Genomic DNA, 25,948 nt, shown 5'->3' with positions numbered 1-25,948 from the left:
TGACAGCTTCAGGACATTTCCTGTATGAAAAAAAAGTAATCTCACAGTGATCAGGTGGGATTTTGGCCCATTCTTCAACACAGACCGTTTTAAAATCTTGAAGATTCCAGGTGGGGCTTGGAGGGCTCAAGGTGAATCTTGGTCTTCAGTTCCTTCCACAATGTTCTATTGGATTTAAGCCTGGTGATTGACTAGGCCAGTCCAACACCTTTATTATCTTCCTCTTGAACCAATTGAGAGTCTTCTTTGCAGTGTGTTAGGGTAAGGTGCATGGCAACAGATTCTTCTCAAGAATTGGGTGGAGTGGTCTTTGGCTCTTGAGCTACTCTTCTGACTAACGTTCTTCTGACTGCCCAGTCAGACATCTTGTGAGGAGTTCCTGTGTGTGGCCGGTTGATGGTCGAGTGATGTTCCTTCCACAAGTTGTGGATAATGGCCCCAATGGTGCATATAGGAACATTTAGGAGTTGAGAAATCAGTCTGTAACCAGTGCCATTACTATGCTGCTCAGCAGGCTTGTTGCGAAGGTCTTAGGAGAGCTCTTTGCCTCTATCGATGTTTATTGCAGGAAAGCCTAGTGACAAATGATTTGTGACTTGTATTCAGAGGTGGGAAACCCTTTTTCAAAGAGTGGAAGTTCTTACCCACCAACATGCACTAACCCAGCTGATTCTGATTAGCACAGGTAGGTAGGAGAACTCAGTGGCATAAGTGACTGGTTTAGTGCTTTTTCTTCTTGATTTTTCCTGTGTCATTTATTGCACATAGCTTTATTGCCCATAGCTTTTTTTATGGATTGGAATGTTACAATTTCTTTATCTGTGTAGTTGTATTGAGTTAATGCCAATGTCTGATCTAAATGTCCTGTGAATCGATGCAATGGAAATATGTTGAATTAAAAAATGGTTGAGATTGTTGAATACTTGTTTCCCCCACTGTAGGTTCTAGACATTTTGACAGTTTGTGTTGGAACCCGAATGTATGGTTGAAACCTATTCAGTCTTTTCACCAGAACGTAAGGAGTTTTTCAGAAGAGGCGAAGGACAGGAGAGAGAGGGACATCAGCCCTAGTGTTGGCTGATTCTCCACAGCCGTACGTCCTAAATCACAATTTATCACAATTTCATTGGATGTTACATTCCAGGACCCCTCCCCCCACATGTCCGTAGAGGATTGATTGGTATTATGCTGGTTGTCTTTTCTGACCGGGTAGGACTATTTTGCAGAGAGTTTGTTGCCTATGCTAGCTTGCAACATTGAAGAAAATGGAGGAAAACCTGAAGGCAAAAACTAATTCTGTTTTTTGACAAAATGTGAATTCTGTGATGTACAAAATCTAGTCAATTAGGCCATTAGGTATTTCATTGGTTGTCATCTGGCAAGGTGTCACTCATTTCAAATGGTTTACCACCCCTTTGTTACTTTCTGCAAAGGATTTCACTAGGAAAGCCTGGTCTGAAAGAGGTTATATCAAGTTAGATGCTTTACCCAATGCATACCCAAGCCTCTCAGGGATTGGTCCTCCTGTCCCAGACTAGCGGTAGCTGGAACCAATCATGGATGCCAGTCTGCGTCTGAGACAGACAGACAGACACGTATCTCCTGAGGCAAGAGCTAAAAATACCTCCTGTGTTCGCGCGCACACACACACACACACACACACACACACACCATCATTTTGGTTAACATTGCATGGCGCATCCTCAAGCCTTTGGCTAATTAAGTGTGTGTGTGTGTGTGTGTGTGTGCATGTGCATGTGCATGTGCGTGTGTGTGTGTGCGCACACAGTGCGCCATACAGTACATCTCAGCAGTCAAGTCCAGAGGGAGGTCCAGAAATAGACCCACACAGCAAGACGCTAGCCCGCTTCCTCCCTGTGTTTCCCCTAAGGGATCGGAGATCTTGTTTTTAATTCCCATTTTTGGAGAGAGACAGACACACACACACACACCTGCAGATGTGTTTAAGAGGTGTTGTTTTTGAGGCCGTTTCTGTCTCCTCTCCCCTTCATCTAGCGAGGGAGTCTCTCTCTCCCCCTGTTCTCCCGCTTCTTTTCACCTCCTCTATTTCCATTCCTCTCTGCCCTAATCATCTTCTCTCCCTCCGTTTCTCTACATCTCCCTCATCCTATCATTCTCCTCTTCCCTCTATATCCCCCCCTCCTCCCTCCCTCCCTCCCTCCCTCTCTCTCCCTCGCTCTTTGGCGGTTGGCTATTTATAGCCCTGTCTTCCCAGGGCTCGGCTCCTACAAAAGCCTTTTCATGTTACCACTATAATTACAGCCTACACACACACACACACACACACACACATATAGAGACACACATGCATACACACACACAGAGCGAGAGACGTGCTTGCCTATGTGTGCGTGTGTGTTGCATGTGCTGTTATACACAAAGGGGGCTATTTTTACCTCCTCCCCCACCTTTCTCTATCCCTCTCTTTTTCCTCCCACTCTCCTTCTCAACCCCCCCCCCCTCTCTCTCGCTCTCTCTCTTGCCGTTCTCATTCTCTCTCCCACCCCACTCTCTCCATCTCTTTATCCCTCTCTCCCCCTTCTCTCTTTCACACTTGCTATGCTGAGCACAGCCAGTTTCAGTCGAGCTCAACAGCCAGCCTTCTCACACATGCACACGCACACACACACACACACACACACACACACACACACACACACACACACACACACACTGTCTGATGAACGCCACTTCCCCGGTCTGCCTGCCTTTCGACTTCGCTCCTTCAGGGCACAGAGCACCCCTGGCGCCCAGAACATGACTTCTTCCCTGTGCAGGTTCCCTGTGATGGAGTCCAGGCTCGCTAGGTCAGCGGTAGAGAAACTGTCGCTTGGTTAGGTCATCTCCATGCCACGCTCTGCACTAGGAGGAACAGTCTCGTTTGAAGCGTTGAAGTCGGGTCGGTTGGGTTGGCTGGGGAGGTGGTTGGCTCGATGTTGCGGACCATATTTGAAGCGGAGTGCTCTCTCTCCCCCACAGACGGCGGACTCCTGGGCAAGGAGCCTCCGCTGGAGGTCCTGAAGACGTCTGCCCTCAACCACATCCCTACAGGTAGGACACAGAGCTGTGTGTGTGTGTGTGTGTGTGTGTGTGTGTGTGTGTGTGTGTGTGTGTGTCTGTGTCTGTGTCTGTGTCTGTCTGTCTGTCAACAATCCCCACAAGTAGAAAGTACAGCCATGTAATGTTAAGAGTGTGTGTGTCTGTGTGTCTGTCACTGTCAACAACAACACCCCCCACATATGAGAATACTGTGCAGATGTGTGTGTGTGTGTGTGTGTGTGTGTGTGTGTGTGTGTGTGTGTGTGTGTGTGCGTGTGCGTGTGCGTGTGCGCATAGGTGTGCGTGCACCACATTCCCACAGGTAAAACACACAACCTAATGCCGGGCAGACTCTCTTAGCGATTTCCCCCAGATTTTAGGTGTCCCGGTCAAGTGCTGTTTAGTTTCCATATTTAGCTTTCTCAGTATAAATCAGCATCTGATGAATGGAATGAATGGTCTTTATTGTCATTGCTATACTATAGTACAGGTACCAAACAACGAAATTTGGGAGGGGTGGCTCCCCTGGTGCTAGGAAAGAAAAAAAAAGCTAAAAAAACAAGAAGGGAAAGGAGCTGGTTTACATAAATAAAGGCTATGTACACTATCCACTATACTATACTGTACAGATAAGACGACTAGGGTTGTCATATTGCACATAGTGTTATTGCACATTCATTTAAAGTGTCGCAGTTTGCAGGCTTGAAATGTACACATTTGTGCCTCAGCACTACACCTGATTTTTTCAATCCAGCAGCTGCCATCAATCCGTCCAGACTGTCCAGGGCCCAGAACCTAGGTCTTTGCTGTGTTCAGGGCCTGGATGGCCCTGGGGTAGAAGCTGAGCTTCAGTCTGTTTGTCCTTGCGGCCATGGTCCTGTACCGCCTTTTCGAGGGCAGCCGGGCAAAGTGTTCATACCCAGGGTGGGTTGGGTCTCTGGAGATCTTGGAGGCCTTCCTGAGACAGCGTGTGTTGTACAGCTCTTCCAGAGAGGGGAGGGGGGCGCCGGTGATCTTCTGGGCTGTTCTCACGACTCTCTGTAGCGCATTTCTCTCCGCGGTTGTGCAGCTGGAGAACCAGTTGCAGATGCCGTAGGTGAGGATCTCCAAACGGTTACACTATTTATTCTTCATATTCTTTCGGGCCCGACGGCTTCCATTGGAATGAGTGGACATTCCAACAGAACTTGATGTTTGGAGACTAGGGGGTTAGACTATCCTGTGTACCCTAGAGAATGCACTGTTCCAATGAAACTACTACTAGGGACGGAGGGCGGGGTTTCCTGGTAAACAGACCTGGCTAGGACTTTGTCTTAGTCAGTCATGTGGAAAGACCTCCGACTGTAAACCCCACACTATGCTGGAGATGTGGTTCTCTGCTGTGCTGTGACAGAATCATGTTGTCACAGAGCGGTGTCTTCGTTTAGCTCTCTGAATAACTGATGAGTGTGGAAACGCTAATTCAGGAGGAGAGGAGAAATGATGACAGAATGAGAGAGAGGGTTAAATCACTGATATGCTGTATATACTTGATATAGCCTACTGCACACACTCACATTGCCTGCTGTAGAGACATACACAGACCCCGTGTCCCAATTCTCTTATCCTTTTCCCTGAAGTGTATACTTGTCCACTCCCCGACACAGATTGAAAGCATGTGATTGGGTGCAGTCATGGGCTGCGCACCCCAGCATGTGAAAAGCCTTTTTTGACCACACCCCTCTGTTGTTGTCCTTCTCTCCCCCCCCCCATCGCTCCCCCTCTTTCTCTCCCTCTCTCTCCCTTCCTCCCTCTCCTCATTCTTCTTGATGTCTATGGAGGCACTATTGAGCAGGTGTGTTAACAGGTTGCCAGGCAAAAATAAGACCTCTTTCTGCTCTTGGACTAAAACATCTATGTTTTGATAATCTACGCGTTGTTGTTGTTTTTTCATTGACGCCTGCGTTCAGTCCATTAAATATTGAAATGTCCCCGAATGACACAGGAGAATCCTGGGGTCGGTTGTCTTAGATACAGTTAAAGGGCAACCCAGATTTCTCATGAACACTCCTGGGTAAAAGGGACTTAAGCGAAATGTCACTGAATCTATAGCAAGGATGGACTGTCTCTTCAGTGTCGGTCGAGCATCACGTCATCCTTCTGTTTGTGACTGCCGTTGGTAATGGAATGGATACAATATTAACTTTAATAATTGAGCCAGCTAGCTTGGTTTGTTTAGTATAAGTGATGAGACCTCGATTTGCATATGAATGAAGTGCTGCATCAAGGTATTTAGAACCTCTTCCCTCCCTGTACAGTAGGGAATCAAAGGTCAGTCTCTGAATGTTTTCCAAACCAGTTTTAAATAGTTTGTATTCTTCCAGTGGGGCTCAATTTAAAACAGGACTTCAAGCCTCAGCAAGCGAACGTCCTGAGCAGTTTTTTTTAAAGGAACAAAATGGTTTTCTGAATGATTTAGTCTACCGCAGAGGGTGTGTAGGAGATCTAAGAAATACACACACGCTCTAAAAACCCTGTTATTACCTCGACTGTAGTCGTTCAGAGTAAAAAAAAAGATTGCCGATTTAAACAAAAGCTTTCCATGGCTAGAGCGATACAGTACTAGGCAGTCTCACATCAGATCTGGTCTCTCGTTTCAAATGTCTGTATTTCCGATGGCTCCCGACCGCTCTGTAACCTGATACCGATGTGTGTAAAGCGTCTGTGGTGTGGCGTTTACGGCACAACCTTCTCCCCCCGGTGTGGTCAACAACACGTGCAGCGTCTGAATCCTGATGCGTAGCAAAGACAACACCTCGCCCCAACAATAGAGCAATCTGTCCTCCATGGAATGGACATTAGCCCAAATCATGACCACAGTGAATGGTTTTATTCATTATATCAACTTCATTTAATAAAATAAATAATAATTCTTTACCAAAAACATTGCTGTCATAGAATAGAATAAACTCTCTGTGGTACATAGAAGCTCAGCTTCTACCCCAGGGCCATCCAGGCCCTGAACACAGCAAAGACCTAGGTTCTGGGCCCTGGACAGTCTGGACGGATTGATGGCAGCTGCTGGATTGAAAAATCAGGTGTAGTGCTGAGGCACAAATGTGTACAGTTCAAGCCTGCAAACTGCGACACTTTAAATGAATGTGCAATAACACTATGTGCAATATGACAACCCTAGTCGTTTTATCTGTACAGTATAGTATAGTGGATAGTGTACATAGCCTTTATTTATGTAAACCAGCTCCTTTCCCTTCTTTTTTTCTTTTTTCTTTTTCTTTCCTAACACCAGGGGAGCCACCCCTCCCAAATTTCGTTGTTTGGTACCTGTACTATAGCAATGACAATAAAGACCATTCATTCATTCATTCATTCATTCATTCATTCATTTGAGAGAACAGTAGCGTTCATGTTACATGATTTATGTTAAAAGATGTTATCAATCGTGATTATTTAGATCATAACTGTGAATGATAACTGTGTTTATACAGTACAGTAGAGGTTTGGAATGAAGCTATTCATGTGACACCCCCACCCCATGTGCCCCCCCCCCACCCCATTTCCTCCCTCCGTTGTGATTTGATAGGATCCATCTAAATCCATGTACCTTGAAGCTGATGTGGAAAAAAATATTTATTTGAAATACTTAATCATTTGGGGGATTCTAGGCCCCTTGAAATATGCTTATTTACGGTTCACACAACTAGTACGAACCAGCAGCGGATGTTATTAACGAGGCCTCAGATGACCCAAAACATCAGGAGACACACCCCCCCCCCCCCCCCCCCCTCTCCCCCAACATTGCTTAAACGACAGACAACCTACCCCTGCATTCCCCTGCATTCCCCTGCATTCCCCTCAAGTGTGCACTGGTATCCTCCTCCACATGGGTTTAAAAACATAGGACAGGTTCTTAGGATTGGTAGAAATCCACAAAAAAATAATAATAATAATACAAATAAAAAAAACTTTTGAAATCCATGTAGGGAAGTGTACACTTCAGGGAGGAGGGTAGAGAGCCGGGGGCCTCAGGTAAGAGACCCCTACTTTCCTACCACAAGTGGATTGTTCCGACACGTTAGTTGTTCCGCGGGTGACAATGTTTTCTCATTTCGAGATCCGCTGCTGCTTCTGTCAACATCCTGCCTCCGACGTGTGGGACAACACAGCTCCGCTCTCTCCTGTGTCGCACACTCGCACGTCTCATCCCTCTCTCCTCCGTCTCCCCCCCCCTCCCCTCTTCCGTCTCTCCCTCGTCCCCTGTGATGAAGTGACGTGCGGGCACCTGTAGATGGGTTTGCTGGCTGAGGTGTACTTGCTCACGTCCCGTGGTCCCCCTCCCCTCTCTCACCTCTCACCTGTCCCTCCCTCCCTCCCCTGGGCTGCGGCGTTGCAGAACGGGGGTCTGACGTCACCAGGAGGCCCGGGACAAGCCCGAGCATGTTGGGATCAGCCAGGCTCATTGTACACAGACACGTCTACCCTTTTCTTTCTTTCTTTCTTTCTTTCTTTCTTTCTTTCTCTCTCTCCCTCACTGTGTCTATCTGTCTCTCTCTCTCTCTCTCTCTTTCTCTCTCTCTCTCTCTCTCTCTCTCTCTCCTCCCCCTGTGTTTCCTTCACAGAAGGAGTTCCCTCTCTACACAAACAAACACTCACACACAAGAGGAACCCCTCTGCCTCTATCTGTAACCGGAGCTCTAGGCTGCTGGCAGACGGATGATAGACAGACAGATTGTCCAATTGATGGTGTGTGATTGATGAGACACGGTTCTCTGTCTGGTTCTGGATCATGGCTCTCCTGGTAGGGGACCCCCTACTGAACCTGGTCTTCATCTAGCTCCAGCTTCAAGTATTTGAGCCCCCCACCACCACCACCACCCCGCTTGCCTCCCTGCAAGGCCTCAAAGCAACCTCTCCCTGCCCCCTCCCCAGCCTCCATCTCCAAACATTATGAATACCAACATGCTCCTCCCCCAATCTAACTGATAGGGCATACATACATACATACATACATACATACATAGTGTACATCCATACAGTAGCAACATAGCATAGCTCTCTGCTGGGCTCAGCAAGGCATCTATTAGCCCTAACGAGCATACAGCCAGGGCAATCAGACAGAGGGACTATCTACACGCATAAACAGGCTCTAAATCAGAGCGCTGCCGCTGCATTGTCTAGTATAAATAGATCTGTAATAGGAGCCGGCGGAGCAGTGTGTGTGCGCCTGAGGGCTCGTAAACAGATTGTGATTTGTTGCAGGGAGATGGAATGACGGCGGTGGAGGGAGGGAGAGATGGAGCGAAGGAAGGACAGGGGGAGAGATGGAGTGTGTGAAAGATGTCCTGTATGCACATGGATGAGGTGTAAGGGACTGTAAGGGAAAAGGCCACGAGACAGAGGAGGGAGGGAGGGAGAGAGGGAAGGAGGGAGGGAGGGAGGGGAGAATACGGCGTGTGCATATGGATTGGTGGAAGGAGGCTTTGGTGCCATGAATAACCCATAATCAATATTTAATAATGCATCAGTCACATGTTTGGGAGCAACCCCCCCACTATCCCATGAGGAGGAGGTTAATAAAGGAAGGGGGGGCGGGGGGAGTAGTGAAGCTTTCTTTTCTCCCCCTTTCATCTCCTGGCTTTTTAATATTATAATAATAATAATAATAATAATATTTTGTATTCATACAGAGGACTGAGATGGAGTGATGTATTTATTTCTTCTTTTCTTTTTTCTCCTTCTCTTTTGAGCGAGTTTTATGTCAGACAAACCTGTCCTGCTCTGTTGTCAGAATGAATTGATCTATTTTTCCTTCAGAGAAATGCATGCGAGTGCAATTGAGGAGACCGCTTTATTTACATAAGGACCACGAAAAGCGTTCTTAATCTAAGCTCCGTCCAAAAAATGCCAGTGTTTTTCCCCCCAGCCGATCCTTCTGTGATGCAGGTAGCTATCGGTTGTGTAACAGCTAGCCACTTTTCGAGAGGGCGTTCTGTGATGTAAACCGACTGTGTACTTCCAAGACCGCACGTTTGCCTTTTGTTTTGGAGCGCTGCGGCACACTCTTGTGTTATCGGTTCCATCTTTAAACTTTAAACCTGCGGTCTAGGCGTTGGCGTCACAGCTTGCCAACAGAGATCAGAGAGCAGATATGGACATCTCTCTATATCATGTGTCTCTTTATCGTGTGTCTTTCGTTGGAGACTGCACATACAGTATAGGCCAGTGGTCCAAAACGACTTTTGACTTGCTACATCCCAATAGTTTTGAAGTGGATTCCTCTCCTCTCCTCCTCTCCTCCTCTCCTTTCCTCCATCTGCATGCTGCACTGACTGGAAAGAACAGGATAGGTCAAAGCAAATGCCTGCCTCGACATGCGTCACCACCACTCCTCTGCTCCCATCGGTCCAAACTCTGTCATGGAACACCACTGTAAAGTTCCCCTTCCCCTCTGCATTCGCCTGCACAGCTACCGTATCTAACCAGGCTCTAACCAGGCTGTAACCAGGCTCTAACCAGGCTCTAACCAGGCTTTAACTAGGCTATAACCAGGCTGTAACCAGGCTGTAACCAGGCTGTAACCAGGCTGTAACCAGGCTGTGACCAGGCTGTAACCAGGCTCTAACCAGGCTCTAACCAGGCTGTAACCAGGCTCTAACCAGGCTCTAACCAGGCTCTAACCAGGCTGTAACCAGGCTGTAACCAGGCTGTAACCAGGCTGTAACCAGGCTCTAACCAGGCTGTAACCAGGCTGTAACCAGGCTGTAACCAGGCTCTAACCAGGCTCTAACCAGGCTCTAACCAGGCTCTAACCAGGCTCTAACCAGGCTCTAACATCAGAGCAGACAACCTCTGTGTGCGTCGGGGGAAGTGATCCTGTAGCCACGGAAAACAAGTCCATGTCATAAGGGGGATTCTGTAGTTACCGTGAGCCGGTTTCCTCAACCCCGGAACCAGGGCTAATAAAGACTAGTGTGTATGGTTGAAGCCAGGGCAACATGAATGATGGCTCACCAGTGTGGCTGCTTCAGTGTGTACAGTTTGGTCCTGGAGCATTATTTACTCCTTGTAAATACTAGTTTACTCCTTATTTCCACCCCCCATTAAGTTTTCTCCCCACGCACCATTGATTATAGGCACTTCGACACACACACAAATACACTGAAACACAGGGCTATTTTACACACACACACACACACACACACACACACACACACACACACACACACACACACTCACACACTACAGCCTGTTGTTAATAGCTTGTATTCAAAACTCTTCGCAAGACAATCTGTATTAATGAATCGGTGAGTGTTTGCCTACAGGGACTGTTAAACACATACTTTGAAAAGATTAATAATTATCAGCGTACTCATACACAAGACGTGGCTTACTAAACCTGGCGAACCACCTGTTTTAAAATAGGTTTTGTTTTACTGCAGGTCGTCTGGTGAAGATTGGTAGGCAGGTTGTGTACTGTGATACCGCAGATAGAGATAGAGAGAGAGTGAGACTAATACTACAGACTCATTATTAAACCCTTTCAAATGCTTATTTACATTTACATTTTTGGCATTTAGCAGCTTAGACTTTCTAAACTTCTTCTGGATGTTGTTGTAGGTCATCTCGGTCAATCTATTATAATGAACTACTTGCTGCTCAGGAAGGCCTGAGCAGGGGGTCCGTTGGTTTCCCTCTGACGGCCTTTAGGGTCCAGTAGGCCTCAGGGGGAAACCTCATCACATTTACACACAGCTGGTACGCCCCTCTACTGGCCATTGAAGTTAGGTAACGATGATGGTACTGTAGAGAGGCAGAGAGAGAGACGGACAGACAGACAGACAGACAGACAGACAGAGAGAGGTAGAGAGGGAGAGAGGGAGGAAGAGAGAGTTGTTTCTGTCTCTGGTGCCTGTTCCAGGAAATCCAGGAGCTGCAGAATAAACAGCCAGCATGCCTGAGACTGCCCTGTGATGTCACCAGCCGAGAGCGAGGGATGAGGGCAGGAGAGGAGGAGGGGAGGAGGGAGGGAGGGAGGGACAGAGGGAGGGAATGGGCAGGGAGGGGAGAGGGGAGGGACACAGCCAGGGGTAAAAGGAGGGAAGCGGGCGAGGGGAGGGACACAGAGTGAGGGAGAGGGAAGACAAGAGGGCAGACTCTTTGAAAAGGAGCGCACAATCGCTACTCTCCAGCTGAATAGATACAATACGGCACACAGTATTCCTTCTATTGTATCCCGTACAAAGAAAGGAGCAAGGAAAGGAGGAGGAACGGTGAAGAGAAGCAAGGGGAGGATAGGAAAAGAGAAGTCTGGAGAAGAGAGGCGAGGAGAGGCAGAACCAGTGCACTGATGGGTAGGTACAATAACAGGACCGGTTGGAGCCATGGCTTCCCTATGGCTACCCATACTAGTAGTTCTCTGTGTTGAAGAGGAGGAGATGATCTCTGTATCCCTCTCTATACCGCTATGAGAATGCAGAGGGATGCTTGTCTCTGAAGCTGGTGTTGGTGTGGAAGGTGCCGGAAAGTGTGTTAGAATGCAAAGTGATTTGAGGCCGAGTGATTTAGAAATTCCATTCAATTCAATAATTTAAAAAATGTATTTAAAGAAAATGGTTTGTTCATCAAATAAACTATTGTTAATTGTTTATTCAATGAACAAACTAAAAACAGTGACAAACAAAAAAAGAATGGCCCTTTTTATATTCTTAATTGACAGAATTGTAGCGGAGATTGTGTGTGTGTTTGTGCGTGCACGTGTGTATGTGAGACGAGCGCTCGGCACGGACGGGCAGGGTTTCAGAGAGGAAAGGAAAGCGTGTCTTTATTGTTTGTCAACAATGTATTTTTAGATAAACACTGTACAGCTTTGAAATATAATTGCAATGTCATGGCCCGGTAGTCCTTGCTGTCCTGCTTGCTCTATTAAATTTGAGCATGGTCACATTTCCCCAGGCTCTCACAGCTTGCTACAAAGACAAGTGGCAGGCCAGCTATTTGGCTGAAAAAAACCAATGTAGTATTCCACCTTTTCACAGTTGAACTGTTTTTGATTGGAGCTAGACTTTTGAAGTTGTTTTCAATTAGTTAGTTTTTCCAGTGTTCCTTTTTTTGAGTGAATTGTTTTAATTTGCCGTCCAGATCACACGGCGGTTTGGGATCATAATAATACACTTTAATTAAAATAATGTTGACCTCTGCCTTTGTCAAACATCCTCCCCTCTGTGGACAAGATGAGAGGCAACGGAGCATATGTAGGAGTGGGCTAGTCTACCTGTACTCTCATAGGTGTCTGTGTCTGTCTGTGTGTGTGTGTGTGTGTGTGTGTGTGTGTGTGTGTGTGTCTGTCTGTCTGTCTGTCTGTCTGTCTGTCTGTCTGTGTATGTATCTGTCTCTGTGTGTGTGTGTGTGTGTGTGTGTGTGTGTGTGTGTCTGTGTGTCTGTGTGTGTCTGTGTGTCTGTCTGTGTGTCTGTCTGTGTGTCTGTCTCTGTGTCTGTCTCTGTCTGTGTGTGTGTGTGTGTGTGTGTGTGTGTGTCTGTCTGTCTCTGTGTGTGTTTGTGTGTGTGTGTGTGTCTGCGTGTGCGTGCTCGTGAGTGCTCTGCTTATGAAAACAGGAGAAATACTTTGCTGTCAAGTCGACGCTGTTTCTTCCAAAAGAAACACACTTGAAATGTGCCACACATTAATAAGCGCCCTCACAGGTTTTTGGGTTGAAGAAAATTGTAAGGTAAGGTACTAACTGGCATAGCCCTAGTGTTAATTTGACTGTGGATAACACTCACTGTGTGTGTGTGTGTGTGTGTGTGTGTGTGTGTGTGTGTGTGTGTGTGTGTGTGTGTGTGTGTGTGTGCCGCTGGTCCATGAATTGTGATTGTGTAGTAACTGCAACGTTAGTATTTGTGTCCCTGTATGTCTTTTTTCTATGTGGACATAAATGGTTAATGGTTAAAATGTGTGTGTGTGTATCTATGTATGTGTGCATACGCTTGCATGTGTGTACATTATGACTATGTACAGGCATGACAACAAGTGAGTGTTTACCTCGTGATTTAGACAAAGTTCCCTCGCAAACATGTCTGGCTTTCCAGAGCTGTTGGTCAACATGTAGATAAATAATTGGCCGATTTAGCTAATATTTATTCAGATTTGATGGGAGGAAGCCGTCTGATTGGTGGTGTGGGTGGTTGGCTAGGCTGGGGTTTCTCTGTCGCGGGTCAATGCAGCCTTTGTATGGAGTGCTTTGCTCTGTGTTTGACTTTGACTTGTGTTAGTAATCAAGGATATCAAAGCTTTCGATATGCTGATAAGATTGTGTGTGTGTGTGTGTGTGTGTGTGTGTGTGTGTGTGTGTTTGTGTGTCTGTCGGTGTCTGTGTCTGTGTCTGTGTGTGTGTATGTGTGTCTGTGTCTGTGTCTGTGTCTGTGTCTGTGTCTGTGTGTGTGTGTATGTGTGTGTGTGTGTGCGTGTGTGTGTGTGTGTGTATGTGTGTCTGTCGGTGTCTGTGTCTGTGTCTGTGTCTGTGTGTGTGTGTGTCTGTGTCTGTGTCTGTGTGTGTGTGTGTGTGTGTGTGTGTGTGTGTGTGTGTGTGTGTGTCCGTGTCCGTCCATCTGTCTGTCTGTCTGTGTGTGTGTGTGTGTGTGTGTGTGTGTGTGTGTGTGTGTGTGTGTGTGTGTGTACGTGCGTGTGTATGCGTGCGCACAGCCGCACACGGTGCCAGTGCAGAAACCAAGGTAGCAGTATCCTCTAGGGATGCACCGAACATTCGGCCACCGAATGTATTCGGCCGAATATCGCAAAATAAAGCACATTCGGTATTCGGCCGAATGTGTGAAAACACCGAATGTTTACAACCGAATAGTGGGCGTGTTTTGATGACGCAATCAAACAGTGTAAGCATCCCATGCTGCTCGGCGAATGAGACGAAGAGCCCAAATCGAACGTATAACGAGTTGTTTGTCCGTGAATAACACCGGCTATGCCCGGGGTAGAAACACAAGACTATGCTGGATAAGGTCCTTAGGTCATCACGGTCATTTTAAGCCGTCAACCACCCCTCTACGACCCCGGGAAGTGATGTTAAAAGTGAAGTTACTTCTGTTCAACTGGCTAAGCTAAACATCGCTAATCGCCATTACTTTTTAAAGTCACAAGCGCCCTTTTTTCATCTAGTGTTCAATACTTTTTCCCTGTTTCATTCCACTTTATTACACATAACTTTATTTACATATGGACTTAAATATTTAGATTTTTTGTCTGGATTGTTTGAGTTAATACCAACGTTAGATTTGCAGCCCATTCCTTGGCCAGAGCCTTCAGCAGTTTGGGCATCGATGAACCTGCCACTTTTCCTGAATAAGTAGGCTTATATTGTTTTAAAGGGCAGCCAGTTATTCATTTGTTTTATTTATCCCTATGCACATTTTTGTTATATATTGTGTAACTGACATGCCATAGCTGACAAGCTACACATACATAAGTTATATACATACGTTATACAGACAGATTTAATTTGAGCAGTCAGTCAAGTATAGGCATAATGTTGTTTGTTTGTTTTCTAATGTTTTGTTAAAATGAAAAAAGTTTAAAACATTTTGTTAAAATGTTAAATATGGTCTTTTACGAAAAGAAGTAGCCTAGTAAAAAGTAGGCTCAAAGCACTTTTATCCCAATGCACTTTTTTGTTGTAGGCCTACAAAGATTTTCTTTCAGCAGCTATTCAGGGAAAACAAAAACATTTAATTTGACTGATTTATTTTATTTATTGTGCTTTGTTGGTATAGACTGATGTCTGCTGGAATGTTCAATAAAAGTTATTTTTTTTCAATCTCAATTTCTTTCTTTGAGAAGCATGAATAAAAAGCAAAATGTATTTAGTTTATGCAATGATAAAATTAAAAACTGCCGATACACATTCGGTATTCGGTATTCGGCCTCGGTGTTTCCTTAAATTCGGCTTCGGCCTCGGCCAAGAATTTTCATTTCGGTGCATCCCTAGTATCCTCCCTATCAAGCCAGCGCAGAGCCACCTGTGCACCGCTAACGCTGATTCATGCTAACATCTCTCCTCCCCCCCGCCCTCTGACTCCCCTCCCTCTCTAGTGGACATCAACTCGGCGCTGCCCCTTCGTCTCCCCCCGGCCGCCATCCCCATGGACCTCCGCATGGACCACCACCACCACCAGCAGCAGCAGCACCCGTCCCTGTCCCCCTCCGCCCAGGCCGCCTCCCCCCAGGCCCCCCCCCAGGCCACGGCCAGGGAGCAGCAGCTGCAGCAGGAGCTGCTGACCCTGAAGCAGAAGCAGCAGATCCAGAGGCAGATCCTCATCGCCGAGTTCCAGAGGCAGCACGAGCAGCTGTCCCGCCAGCACGAAGCCCAGCTCCAGGAGCACGTACAGGTGTGTGTGTGTGTGTGTGTGTGTGTGTGTGTGTGTGTGGCGGGTTGGACTTTGGTGGGTGGGTGGGTGGGTGTGAGAGAGAGAGAGAGAGAGAGAGTGTGTGTGTGTGTGTGTGTGAGAGAGCAGTGTGTGTGTGTGTGTGTGTGTGTGTGTGTGTGTGTTCAGGAGTACTTTTAGGTATGCATTTCATCAGGTCACACACTAGCACATACTGTACCTACATAAGCATCTCAAGGTGTGTGTCTACGAAAATTATTCCTGTCATCCTACATTTCATATGAGACTGACTTTCTCAGTGCTGCAAACTAGATCTGCTCGATTACCCCTGATCTCGGGTCAGTGTTTGGGGTTCTAACCGCGCGCCACAGTCTATGAATTGACGTACCTAAGAACTGGCTCTGGTACAGTTCTCAGTGCTGTCCGTTGGCAGCACAAGGGCTTCTTTGGCCTGCTGGAGGACCACTTAGGTGGCAGAGAGTGACGCAAAGCCCAGCCAGGGAGGCCCTGCCTCAATCAGCCCCATTCAGAGCCTGCGCACACACACACACACACACACACACACACACACACACACAGACACATACACACACACACACACACACAACTAACTCACACACCATGACCTACTGTACAGGAGGACACACACACACATCCCTCATAACACCACGACCCGCTGTATACACTCACACACACACACAGACACACAACCAAACACATCCCTGGCACACTCACACACCAAAAGCTGTAGCTCACATTTCTGCTTATGCGCATGACATCTAAGAATGTGAGGAAGTGAAGGAGAGGGAGAGGGAGAGAAGGAGATGGACAGAGGAAAGCAGAAGGGGAAATACTGCACATCCTTGTCACTTGCGCTCTCTCTCTCACTCTCACTCTCTCGTTCTCTCTCTTGTTCTTTCTCTTTTGCTCTCTTTCCTTCTTTCTTCTCTCTCTCTCTCTCTCTCTGTCCTTCTCTCTCCCTCTCACTCTCTCTCCCTCTCTCTCTCCTACTCTCTCTCTCTCTCTCTCTCCTTCTCTCTCTCCCTCTCTCTCTCTCTCCCCCTCTCTCTCCCTCTCTCTCTCTCTCTCTCTCCTTCTCTCTCTCCCTCTCTCTCTCTCTCTCCCCCTCTCTCTCTCTCTCTCTCTCCCCCTCTCTCTCCCTCTCTCTCTCTCTCCTTCTCTCTCTCCCTCTCTCTCTCCCTCTCTCTCTCTCTCTTTCTCCGTCTCAGTCTACCTGTAGTCCATCTCGTGGGGGTTTGCAGACTCCTTTCATAATTAACACAGACGGGCCGGAGTCCAAACTTAAAGCATCTGTCTTTTCCTATGTCCTTGACGGGAAGGGAACAGGGCAATGTTTTCCATTTGGAACTAAGCCAAAGGACTTGCCGTGCCCTCCTCCGCTGCCTATTCACCCTCCATTCGCCCTCAACCCACTAATGTATTTACAGCCAGGTAGAGAAGAGAATCATTTCCCACCTTACAGTAAAGGGTAGTGCAACATGGTGCAACATCCTCCCTATCAGGTGCTGTATTTAAAACACACAGGAAAGAAACCTCCCTGAGGAAAAAGTAACTAACATTAAGCAAAAAGGAAAAATGATGTCTAATGAAATTAATTCAATATTGGCACATGGCACTCCGCTAAGGAGGTTAACAAAGTTAGCGTGCTGTGTGTGTGTGTGTGTGTGTGTGTGTGTGTGTGTGTGTGTGTGTGTGTGCTCTTGGAGAGATTGGCTCTTGGAGAGAAACGGCGGTCTGGTAGTTAGTATGTGTGTGTGTGTGTGTGTAGCAGACCCAATTATACATACAGATTAGGCGGCTATTCATCTATTGACTTTAGTGGTCTAGTTTCTGTCAACATGTTGTGACTCTTGTGCCCGGCGGATGAATATGTCCAGTTGTGATTGGGCTTGGGGGATGAGGTTAAATAGATGTCTTTTGACGGGGGTGGCTGGCGTGAGTGGGCTACCCTGGAGCGTCAACAGGGCCTTAGGTTGAACCTGTTGCTGTTGCTGGAGTTAGTTGGAGTTAGGGCTAAGGGCTGGGATCAGTTAGCTAGTTGGTTGAATGTCGCCTTGGGTCCAAGGGTTGGTTGTAACATTGTGTTGTGTTTCCCTCCCCGTCCACCAGCACCAGCAGGACCTCCTGGCCCTGAAGCATCAGCAGGAGCTGCTGGAGCACCAGAGGAAGATGGAGAACCATCGTCTGGAGCAGGAGCTGGAGAAACAGCAGAGAGAGCAGAAGCTGCTGCTCCTGAAGAACAAGGAGAGGGGGCAGGAGAGTGAGTGTCTAAGCATCTATCATTATCCATCATTATCTTGTGTAGTTAGTTTTTCTCTCTCTCGATAGGGTCCAAATCAACACACATGTATGCCAAGTTAGAGCTTCTGGATGTTCTGTTTTTTTTTTGTGAGAGCAACATCATTTTGTTGATTTTTCGGTTTGGTCGGTAATTGGCTTGTACACATTTCGAAACGTTCGGCAGCACTTTTGAGCGCGGCGTCAGAGACTAAGGGAGTTGAAGTGAATATCAAGTGGAATCTTACCGTTCCTTGAAGTGGCAATCTGGGGATTCAAACAACAACAAAGCAATCTCCACCACCACTTTTCTTTTCGGTAAACAATTGAAGGACGGAGCTGGAGAAAAATGTACCCCACACTCAAATTCATTCATAAGACAGAAGGTTATTATGCTGCTGTTGTCCTCTGCGATGAGGCAGCGGGAGCTGTGTGTGTGTCCAAGGGTATCTGACTAGCAGACTCACTCCACTGACTGGAAGACTGGCACTTACCGGTACTGTGATTTGGGTATTTCCATCTACATTTAGTGTGATTATCGCAGTAAATTACCCTTTTTTGGAGGTAAAAGCGAGGCTATTACCTGTAGACGGCTGGATTTCTCTCGACACTTCTCCGCTGACACGTAGCGACAGCCAGCCCCTGAGCCTTGTTACGCACGTGACGTGCATTGTTAACACTCAGGGATAAAAAGGGAGAGAGGAAAACAAATGGTGCAACAAGGAAAAAAAACACTCGGAGACGTTGTCATCAGAACACACACCTTCTTAATTGACATCCTTTAGTTTAGAAGGTGCACACAATGAGTCAAGCTGTCTGTCGACTATTTCTTTTTAAACCACAGAAGTTGTCCTCCACTCTTAACATCGTGAAACCAGTAGTGACTTCTTCCACTGTTCTAAGGTTGAGTTCAGATGGGGGGGACAAGAGAGTTGGCAGCGTTATGCTCAGGGGTCGCGTACCAGGGGCTTGTGTCTGTAATCATGGTGTGCTGCTGCCCCCCCCCCCCCCCCCCCTCAGGTGCGGTTGCCAGTTCAGAGGTCAAGATGCGACTGCAGGAGTTTGTGCTGAACAAAAAGAAAGCCCTCGCCCAGAGGAACCTCAACCAAGGGGGGCTCCCCAACGACGGCCACTACTGGTACGGGTGAGTACTGCACGCCTCCACCAGGCAGCCTGACTACGTCTGGGTGCTTTCTGCTTTTTGTTACAATGAACCGGGCGGGAAGTCGTCATTCATTGGTTATGATCACTGGTATGTTTAACCAGATAATATGAATGAAGCACGTAAGCCTATCCTCAGTATCCTACACGGAGATGAAAGATCAAGCACACACACACACACACACACACACACACACACACACACACACACAATCACACACACACACACACACACACACACACACAATCACACACACACACACACACACACATTCAAGCAGGATATTTCGGTGTGTTGAGAGGAACTCTCATGCTGAACCATCAGCCTTGAGTGTTTATTATGGAGCCTGTGTGTGTGTGTGTGTGTGTGTGTGTGTGTGTGTACGTGCGTGTGTTTGTGAGTGTTTGTTTTTGATCTCTCATCTCCGGCCGGAGGACTGCTCTCTCTCTTTCACACACACGCTGTGTATGTTCAACATCAGGTGGAGGTAATATGAGTGGTACCCAGCGAAGGCTCGTGTGTGTGTGTGTGTGTGTCTGTTGTCAACACTTGAGGTTTAACACACAACCATCCTTTCTTTATCAGTCCTAGGGGGCATGATCAAGGGTTGTTCTGTAGACACAGCCATTAACATACCAGAATGAAACCACACACACACACGCACACGCACACACGCACACGCACACGCACACACACGCAAGCAGGATATTTGGCCGTGTTGAGAGGAGACCTCTTGCTGGAGCCTCAGCCGTGAGTGTGTATTCTAGAACCTTCTATTCTAGAATCACGGAGCCCATCTCCTGGTGGGGACAGTGCCATAGTGAACACACAACACTATCTTCTCCACATAGGGCTTTCTTTCTTTCTGTCCCTCCCCCCCTGTCCTTCTCTCTTCTTCTCCCTCCCTCCCTCCCTCCCTCCCTCCCTCCCTCCCAATGTCCAGTCCCTCAGCACTTTCAAGCTCTTAATGGCCCTTCAGAAAGGGAGAGAGGGGGGGGGGGTACACACCACAGAGTGTCCACTAGACCTGAACATGGGTTTGGACCTGCGCCAGCACACAGCTTCACCTCAGCTAACTACCAAACAGTCCGGCTCTGTAGGGGACACACACACACACATCACGTCTCATCTCCCAGGACCTCAAAAAAAAAAAAAAAAAAAAAAAACTAACCTCCACCTTTGGTTCCCCTCGTTCCTGTAGGAAAACTCAGCACAGCTCCCTGGACCAGAGCTCCCCGCCGCAGACGGGCATGTCGGCCTACAACCACGCGGTCCTGGGCATGTACAACCCCCGAGACGACTTCCCCCTCCGCAAGACAGGTAACCACACTCTCTCTCTCTCTCTCTCTCCCTTTCTTAACACGGGCCGGACCCAGGTCTCGCGCATGGCACTGATACCGTCTTGGTTAGTGTCCATCCTGTCCTGTCTGTCCTCTCCTGTCCTGTCCTGTTCTGTCTGTCCTGTCCTGTCCTGTCCTGTCCTGTCCTGTCCTGTCTGTCTGTCTGTCTGACCTATCCTTTCTGTCTGTCTGTCCTATCCTTTCTGTCTGTCTGTCCTATCCTGTCTGTCTGTCCTTTCCTGTCTGTCTGTCCTATCCTGTCTGTCTGTCCTATCCTGTCTGGCTGTCCTATTCTGTCTGTCTGTCCTTTCCTGTCTGTCTGTCTGTCCTATCCTGTCTGTCTGTCCTATCCTGTCTGGCTGTCCTATTCTGTCTGTCTTGTCCTATTCTGTCTGTCTTGTCCTATTCTGTCTGTCTGTCTGTCTGCTGTCTGTCTGTCCGTCCTATTCTGTCTGTCTGTCCTATCCTGTCTGTCTGTCCTATCCTGTCTGTCTGTCCTATCCTGTCTGTCTGTCCTATTCTGTCTGTCTTGTCCTATTATGTCTGTCTGTCTGTCTGCTGTCTGTCTGTCCGTCCTATTCTGTCTGTCTGTCCTATCCTATCTGTCTGTCCTATCCTGTCTGTCTGTCCTATTCTGTCTTGTCCTATTCTGCCTGTCTGTCTGTCTGTCTGTCTGTCTGTGGGTCGGTCCACCAGAAAGATGATGTCTGCCTGTGTCCAGTGTGTTTACATGTTGGCCCTGCCACAGTGCTCTCCTACTAAACGTTATGCAGGTTCATGCCTAGCTTCATTTAGATAGCATTAGGGTACCTCACCATTAATCATGCCCAATCAGGCTGTCAGGGGCTCCCACAGGAGTGTGTGTGTGTGTGTGTGTGTGTGTGTGTGTGTGTGTGTGTGTGTGTGTGTGTGCGTAGGTGTCTGTCAGGTGGATGAGGAGTTCAGTTCAGTAGCTACAACTCACTGCACGAAGCAACAAGTAGCCACTATGTTTTATTTGCTGGGCCAAGAGTTCTTCCTGATCAGGAAAGGTTCTGACTAGGACCCAGTTGAGTTTTTCCCTCAGCAGGTCACATGGTCATTGTCAGGAAAAACCACCTGACTTTAAAGAGATGCTACAGGATATTTTGTATATTTTTAGTAAAATTAGCGCTTACTGGCCAAAAGTTTGACCCCTCCCATGAGCAAAGCTTTATTTGCAAAAGTCTGTTGGACATAAATGGAGGACTGTGTGGTCTTATGAGAAAGAAAATCGACTATATCGAACATTATATTGTGAACAATACAGATACCACTTGAGCCCAAATTTGATGTAAAGAGTTGTTGACAAACATCCTGTAGCATCTCTTTTAACAAGGCCGTTTGAAAGAAGGAGAGTACCCACCGGGCGTTGCTACAGAACTCATGTTAAGGAACCAAAAGCTGCCAACTGTCTATGGCAGTGCTGCTATCATGTACAGTAGCACCGAAAGCACGTCTGTGAACGGCACGTTTCTGCTACACCACATACAGTAAACACCATATTTAAGAGCCCTTTTTTTTAATGGCCCAATATTTTTCTGCATATTCGAAATGAATCATCCTCAAAACGAGCCCTCCTCCCCCCCCCCCCCCCCCCTCTCCCCTCGCCTCCCCACCGAATGTACAGTAAAAAACAACCCCCCCCCCCCCCCCCAAAAAAAAGGGGGGGACCAGTTTTTAAAGCCTTGGCAGTTTTTCTCCGAGGTTCTCCAGTACAGTAGACAGTGTGTGAACCACGGTCGGGGCGGTTGCGCCGTGAAGCGGCGGTCTTCTTACAGTATAATTATTCACTTAGCGGGCAGGCCGGTATGAACAGAGCCCTGCCATGTTGACTCAAGCCCCAAGGCTGCAGATACACCACAGTTGACACTGGCCACTGCAACCACATTCCACTAGACGGAGGAGGAGGAGGGGGGGCGGGGGGGCGGGTAAAGACAGGAGAGGGAAAGGAGGAGGAGAAGTGGGGGGGGGGGGTGGGGAGGGAGGGAAAGAAGGAGGAGGAGGTGGTGGTGAAGGGAGGGGGGTAAAAAGAGGAGAGGTAAAGGAGGATGGGGGGGGTGGGGGGGTTAAAGAGAGTAGAGAAGGAGGACCAGGAGGAGGAGGACCAGGAGGAGGAGGAGGGAGGGGGGGCAGAAGAGGAATGGAGGAGAGGTGAGGGTAGAGTCGAAGAGGGAAAGTAAGAGAGGGCAGAGAGGGGAGAAAAGGAGAGGGGAGAATGAAAGCCCTATGACTTCAGATAGATCGATGGACAGATAGACTCCAGTTGAACCACTGCCCACTGCCACCACATCCACTACAGCGGGCTGAGGCGAGGGGAAGTTAAACAAGCTTCGCTACAGAACATGTTCTCCCCCCGGTGTGAGTGAACCGTTTGGAGGTTTTGAGGAGATTCTCTGAGGAGATGTTTTTCCCCCCAGTGATGACGCCCTCTGTGGGGTTTACTTATGGTAATGACAGCTTGGCCTCCGGTTAGAAGACCCCTTATTTCATCGCTTGTCCATAAAGTAGAAGGCTGGCATCCAAAGCGCCCAGCAACTGTGAAAGGAACCAACAGCGCTCTCTTGTCGTCGTCCCCTCCCCCCCCCCCCCCCCCCCCCCTCTCTCTCACACACACACATACGCACGCACACATATATACATACTGTAGCAAACGACGGGGTAGAGTAGCTTGCCCTAAGCGGGTATCGAACTCACGTCCTTTCGCTTACAAAGCGGTCGCGGTAGCTACAACACCAAGAGAGTTAACTCCTTTGGTGGAGCTGCTAATAGGCCTAACACAGGGTCATTAAACACACACACACACACACACACACACACCACACACACACACCACACACACCCCACACACACACCCCACACACACACCACACACACACACACACACACACACACACACACACCACACACACACACCACACACACACCCCACACACACACCACACACACACACACACACACACACACACACACACACACTCCTACTCCTGTGGGAGCTGCAAGTTAGAGAAAAAGTGGCTGGCTAGATAAAGTTGAAGTAAGATGATGTAGATTCTATCTAAACTAGTTATCCCAGGTTGCTGGGATAAGGAATTCTATGATGCTCCCCCTGCTTTGAGAACGCATGTTTGATCAATATACAATGTACACGTTTTCTTCTTTGATTCCCACCGATAACGTTTATATATTTTGGTATTTAGCAGACTCCTTATTACTCCCAAAGCGACTTACAATCAATACATTTGACTATGTAAGTGAATCATCTGTCCACCAGTCATATCAGGAAAAAGTAATCTATGCTCAGGCCTGGGGCCATTGGCAGTCATAGTTTTACTGATTAAACAGCACAACTTACTTACACAAAAGCATGCAGTATTAAGCAGATTAAATTCACTTACAAGTCTAGTGGGAGCTTCTTCTCTTAGCTTAGTCAAAAAAAGTATGATAAGAACCTCGCCTGAAGAACTGATTAAATTAAAACAACTGATTAAACTCTGATTAAAACAACAACATGACCCGGGTCTATATTTCTGGTCTCTCTCTCCCTTCTACTCTTTCTCTCTCTCTCCATCTCTCTCTCACTCTCTCTCTCTCTCCATCTCTCTCTCTCCCTCCCTCCCTCCCTCCCTCCCTCCCTCCCTCCCTCCATTCACATAGATTTTTCTCACTGGGGGTTAGGGTTAAGGTTAGGTCTTCTAATGTATTTCTCCCTGGGGTTGGGGTTAAGGTTAGGTCTTCTAATGTATCTCTCCATGGTTGTCTCAATGAACACACAGAGCCTCTACTGTGAAGTAGCACAGGGACCCCATCTATTCAGACATCACGGAGCCCACTGCACATGGCCACACCGGCCCACGCCTGCCTGGAGCCCTCCTGCATGTGTCTCAGTACCTTACTCTCTACGGTCATTAGGAGGTGTTCAAGTTAATCCGGCTTTTCTAGGGCACCGCTTACCAACGGGTTCATGACCGTTTTCTATGGTTGCTATAGACGGTTCGGCCAGTCGATTGCGTGGGTCCATACAATAGTTAGATTGTATCATGGTAGATGAACCCCCCCCCCCCACCCCCATTTGTTTCGGTCTCATGTGAGGCCCATTTCACAGGACCGGACAATACCGTCATTAGTGTTGCTAACATGTTTACATTGGCCTAAAGGAGGATGAACTCTCTGTGTCCTCCTGTGTGTGTGTGTGTCAGCAATGTTGAGTCATCAGCAGCAAATGGAATCTTTCTAATATTAGAGAGGGGAGGGGAGAGAAAGCGACAGAAAGCGAGAACGTGAGATTTGACTGAATTGACGGAGATGAAGAGACTCTGTCATTGGTTACGGCTCCCTGAAATGTGAGCAACTTTGCTCCCACTCCCACTCCCACTCCCACTCTCACTCTCACTTGTAGTCCCCGTACGATAAGTTGGCTGATACATCAAACCACACCTCCCAGAAACAAAATCTCCTACTCAGTTGCATTTTTGGGGGGTTGTGGTTGTTGGAAGATTGAAGAGGAGAAAAATCCAAGTGAAATGGCCCAGTCAGTGCAGGCCTTCTTGAACGATTTTAGCTTTTGCCCATTAAACCTTTGCACCTGTGGCTGACATTGTATCCGTACAGGACTGAGAAGAAGGCGTATATATGAATCCACTGTTCTTCTTCTTTGAATGTGACTTGGAAGTTTTGCAATAAAATTAAAAAAGAAGCAGGTCATGTGATATGCCTAGTCCTCTTCAGCATGTGGCACAGACAGAGCTCAGTGTCAACTCCTAGAGAGCTGTCCTACTGGTGGATAGGCCAGGTGAACCCGGGAGAGACTGGAACACTGAAAGCTCACACTGTTGGGTGCGAACATGACAGGCTGGCTGGTGGCTGCTCTCACACCTGTCGGTGGAGGTTAGCAGCTCCAACTCATGATGTGCCAGGGCCCTCACCGCTAGCCTTTCCACGCTGCCTCTCTCCGTCTCTCCCTCGTAACCTGTTCCTAAAACGGTGGTATGTCACTGAGGTGGTTTGGAGTTTTAGAAATGACGACCAATGAGTGACTTTCAGCGTCTGTGTCTTGTCAGTTAACCACAGCTGTATTTTCTCTCTCTCTCTCTCTCTCCCCCTCCGTCTCTCTCTCTCTCTCCCCCTCCCCCTCCCACTCTCTCTCTTTCTCGGTAGCGTCGGAGCCCAACCTGAAGCTGCGCTCGCGGCTGAAGCAGAAGGTGAGCGAGCGGCGGAGCAGCCCCCTGCTGCGGCGCAGGGACAGCCCCATCACCGCCACCTCCAAGAAACGCTCGCTCGACATGGCGGGTAGGTGACCGGCCGTACCGCGTCAAAGTCCCTTCTCATATCGAACGTCGCCACCCCCACCCTCCATACTCTAAATCTGGAGTCCAGAGTCTGGCGTCTGAGATATGATATGGTGCCTGTGTCTGATGACGTGTGTTTGTTGTGTTGTGTGTCGTAGACTCTGCGTGTAACAGTACCCCGGGATCAGGACCCAGCTCCCCGAACAACAGCTTCAACAACATCCCCAACGAGAACGGCATCACTGTGGCACTCTCCAACAGCACTGAGGTATACACACACACACACACACACACACACCGATGTGTGTATTCAGAGTGTGTATTTGTATTCTGACCAGGGCTTACTGTCTTTGTGTGCGTGTGCGTGTGTGTGTGTGTGCCCTCCAGGTATCTCT

The 25,948-nt window shown here is 47.9% G+C and overlaps 1 protein-coding gene across 1 annotated transcript in view; it reads left to right on the top strand.

Moving 5' to 3' along the window:
* Nucleotides 1–25,948, top strand: part of LOC308153261 (histone deacetylase 4-like) — a 58,457-nt gene that overhangs the window by 10,207 nt on the left and 22,302 nt on the right. The window contains 8 exon segments of the mRNA XM_080526347.1: nucleotides 3,001–3,072; nucleotides 15,155–15,450; nucleotides 17,578–17,728; nucleotides 18,766–18,889; nucleotides 20,109–20,227; nucleotides 25,423–25,554; nucleotides 25,712–25,821; nucleotides 25,941–25,948. The exon segment at nucleotides 25,941–25,948 is cut by the window's right edge and continues 109 nt beyond it. Coding sequence (XP_080382473.1) covers nucleotides 3,001–3,072; nucleotides 15,155–15,450; nucleotides 17,578–17,728; nucleotides 18,766–18,889; nucleotides 20,109–20,227; nucleotides 25,423–25,554; nucleotides 25,712–25,821; nucleotides 25,941–25,948 — 1,012 coding nt within the window.

This window comes from Nansenia antarctica, assembly GCF_963989245.1.
Source record: "Nansenia antarctica genome assembly, chromosome: 3".
NCBI classification, from domain to species: Eukaryota; Metazoa; Chordata; class Actinopteri; order Argentiniformes; family Microstomatidae; genus Nansenia; species Nansenia antarctica.
This window is presented reverse-complemented; position numbering and strand designations above follow the sequence as displayed.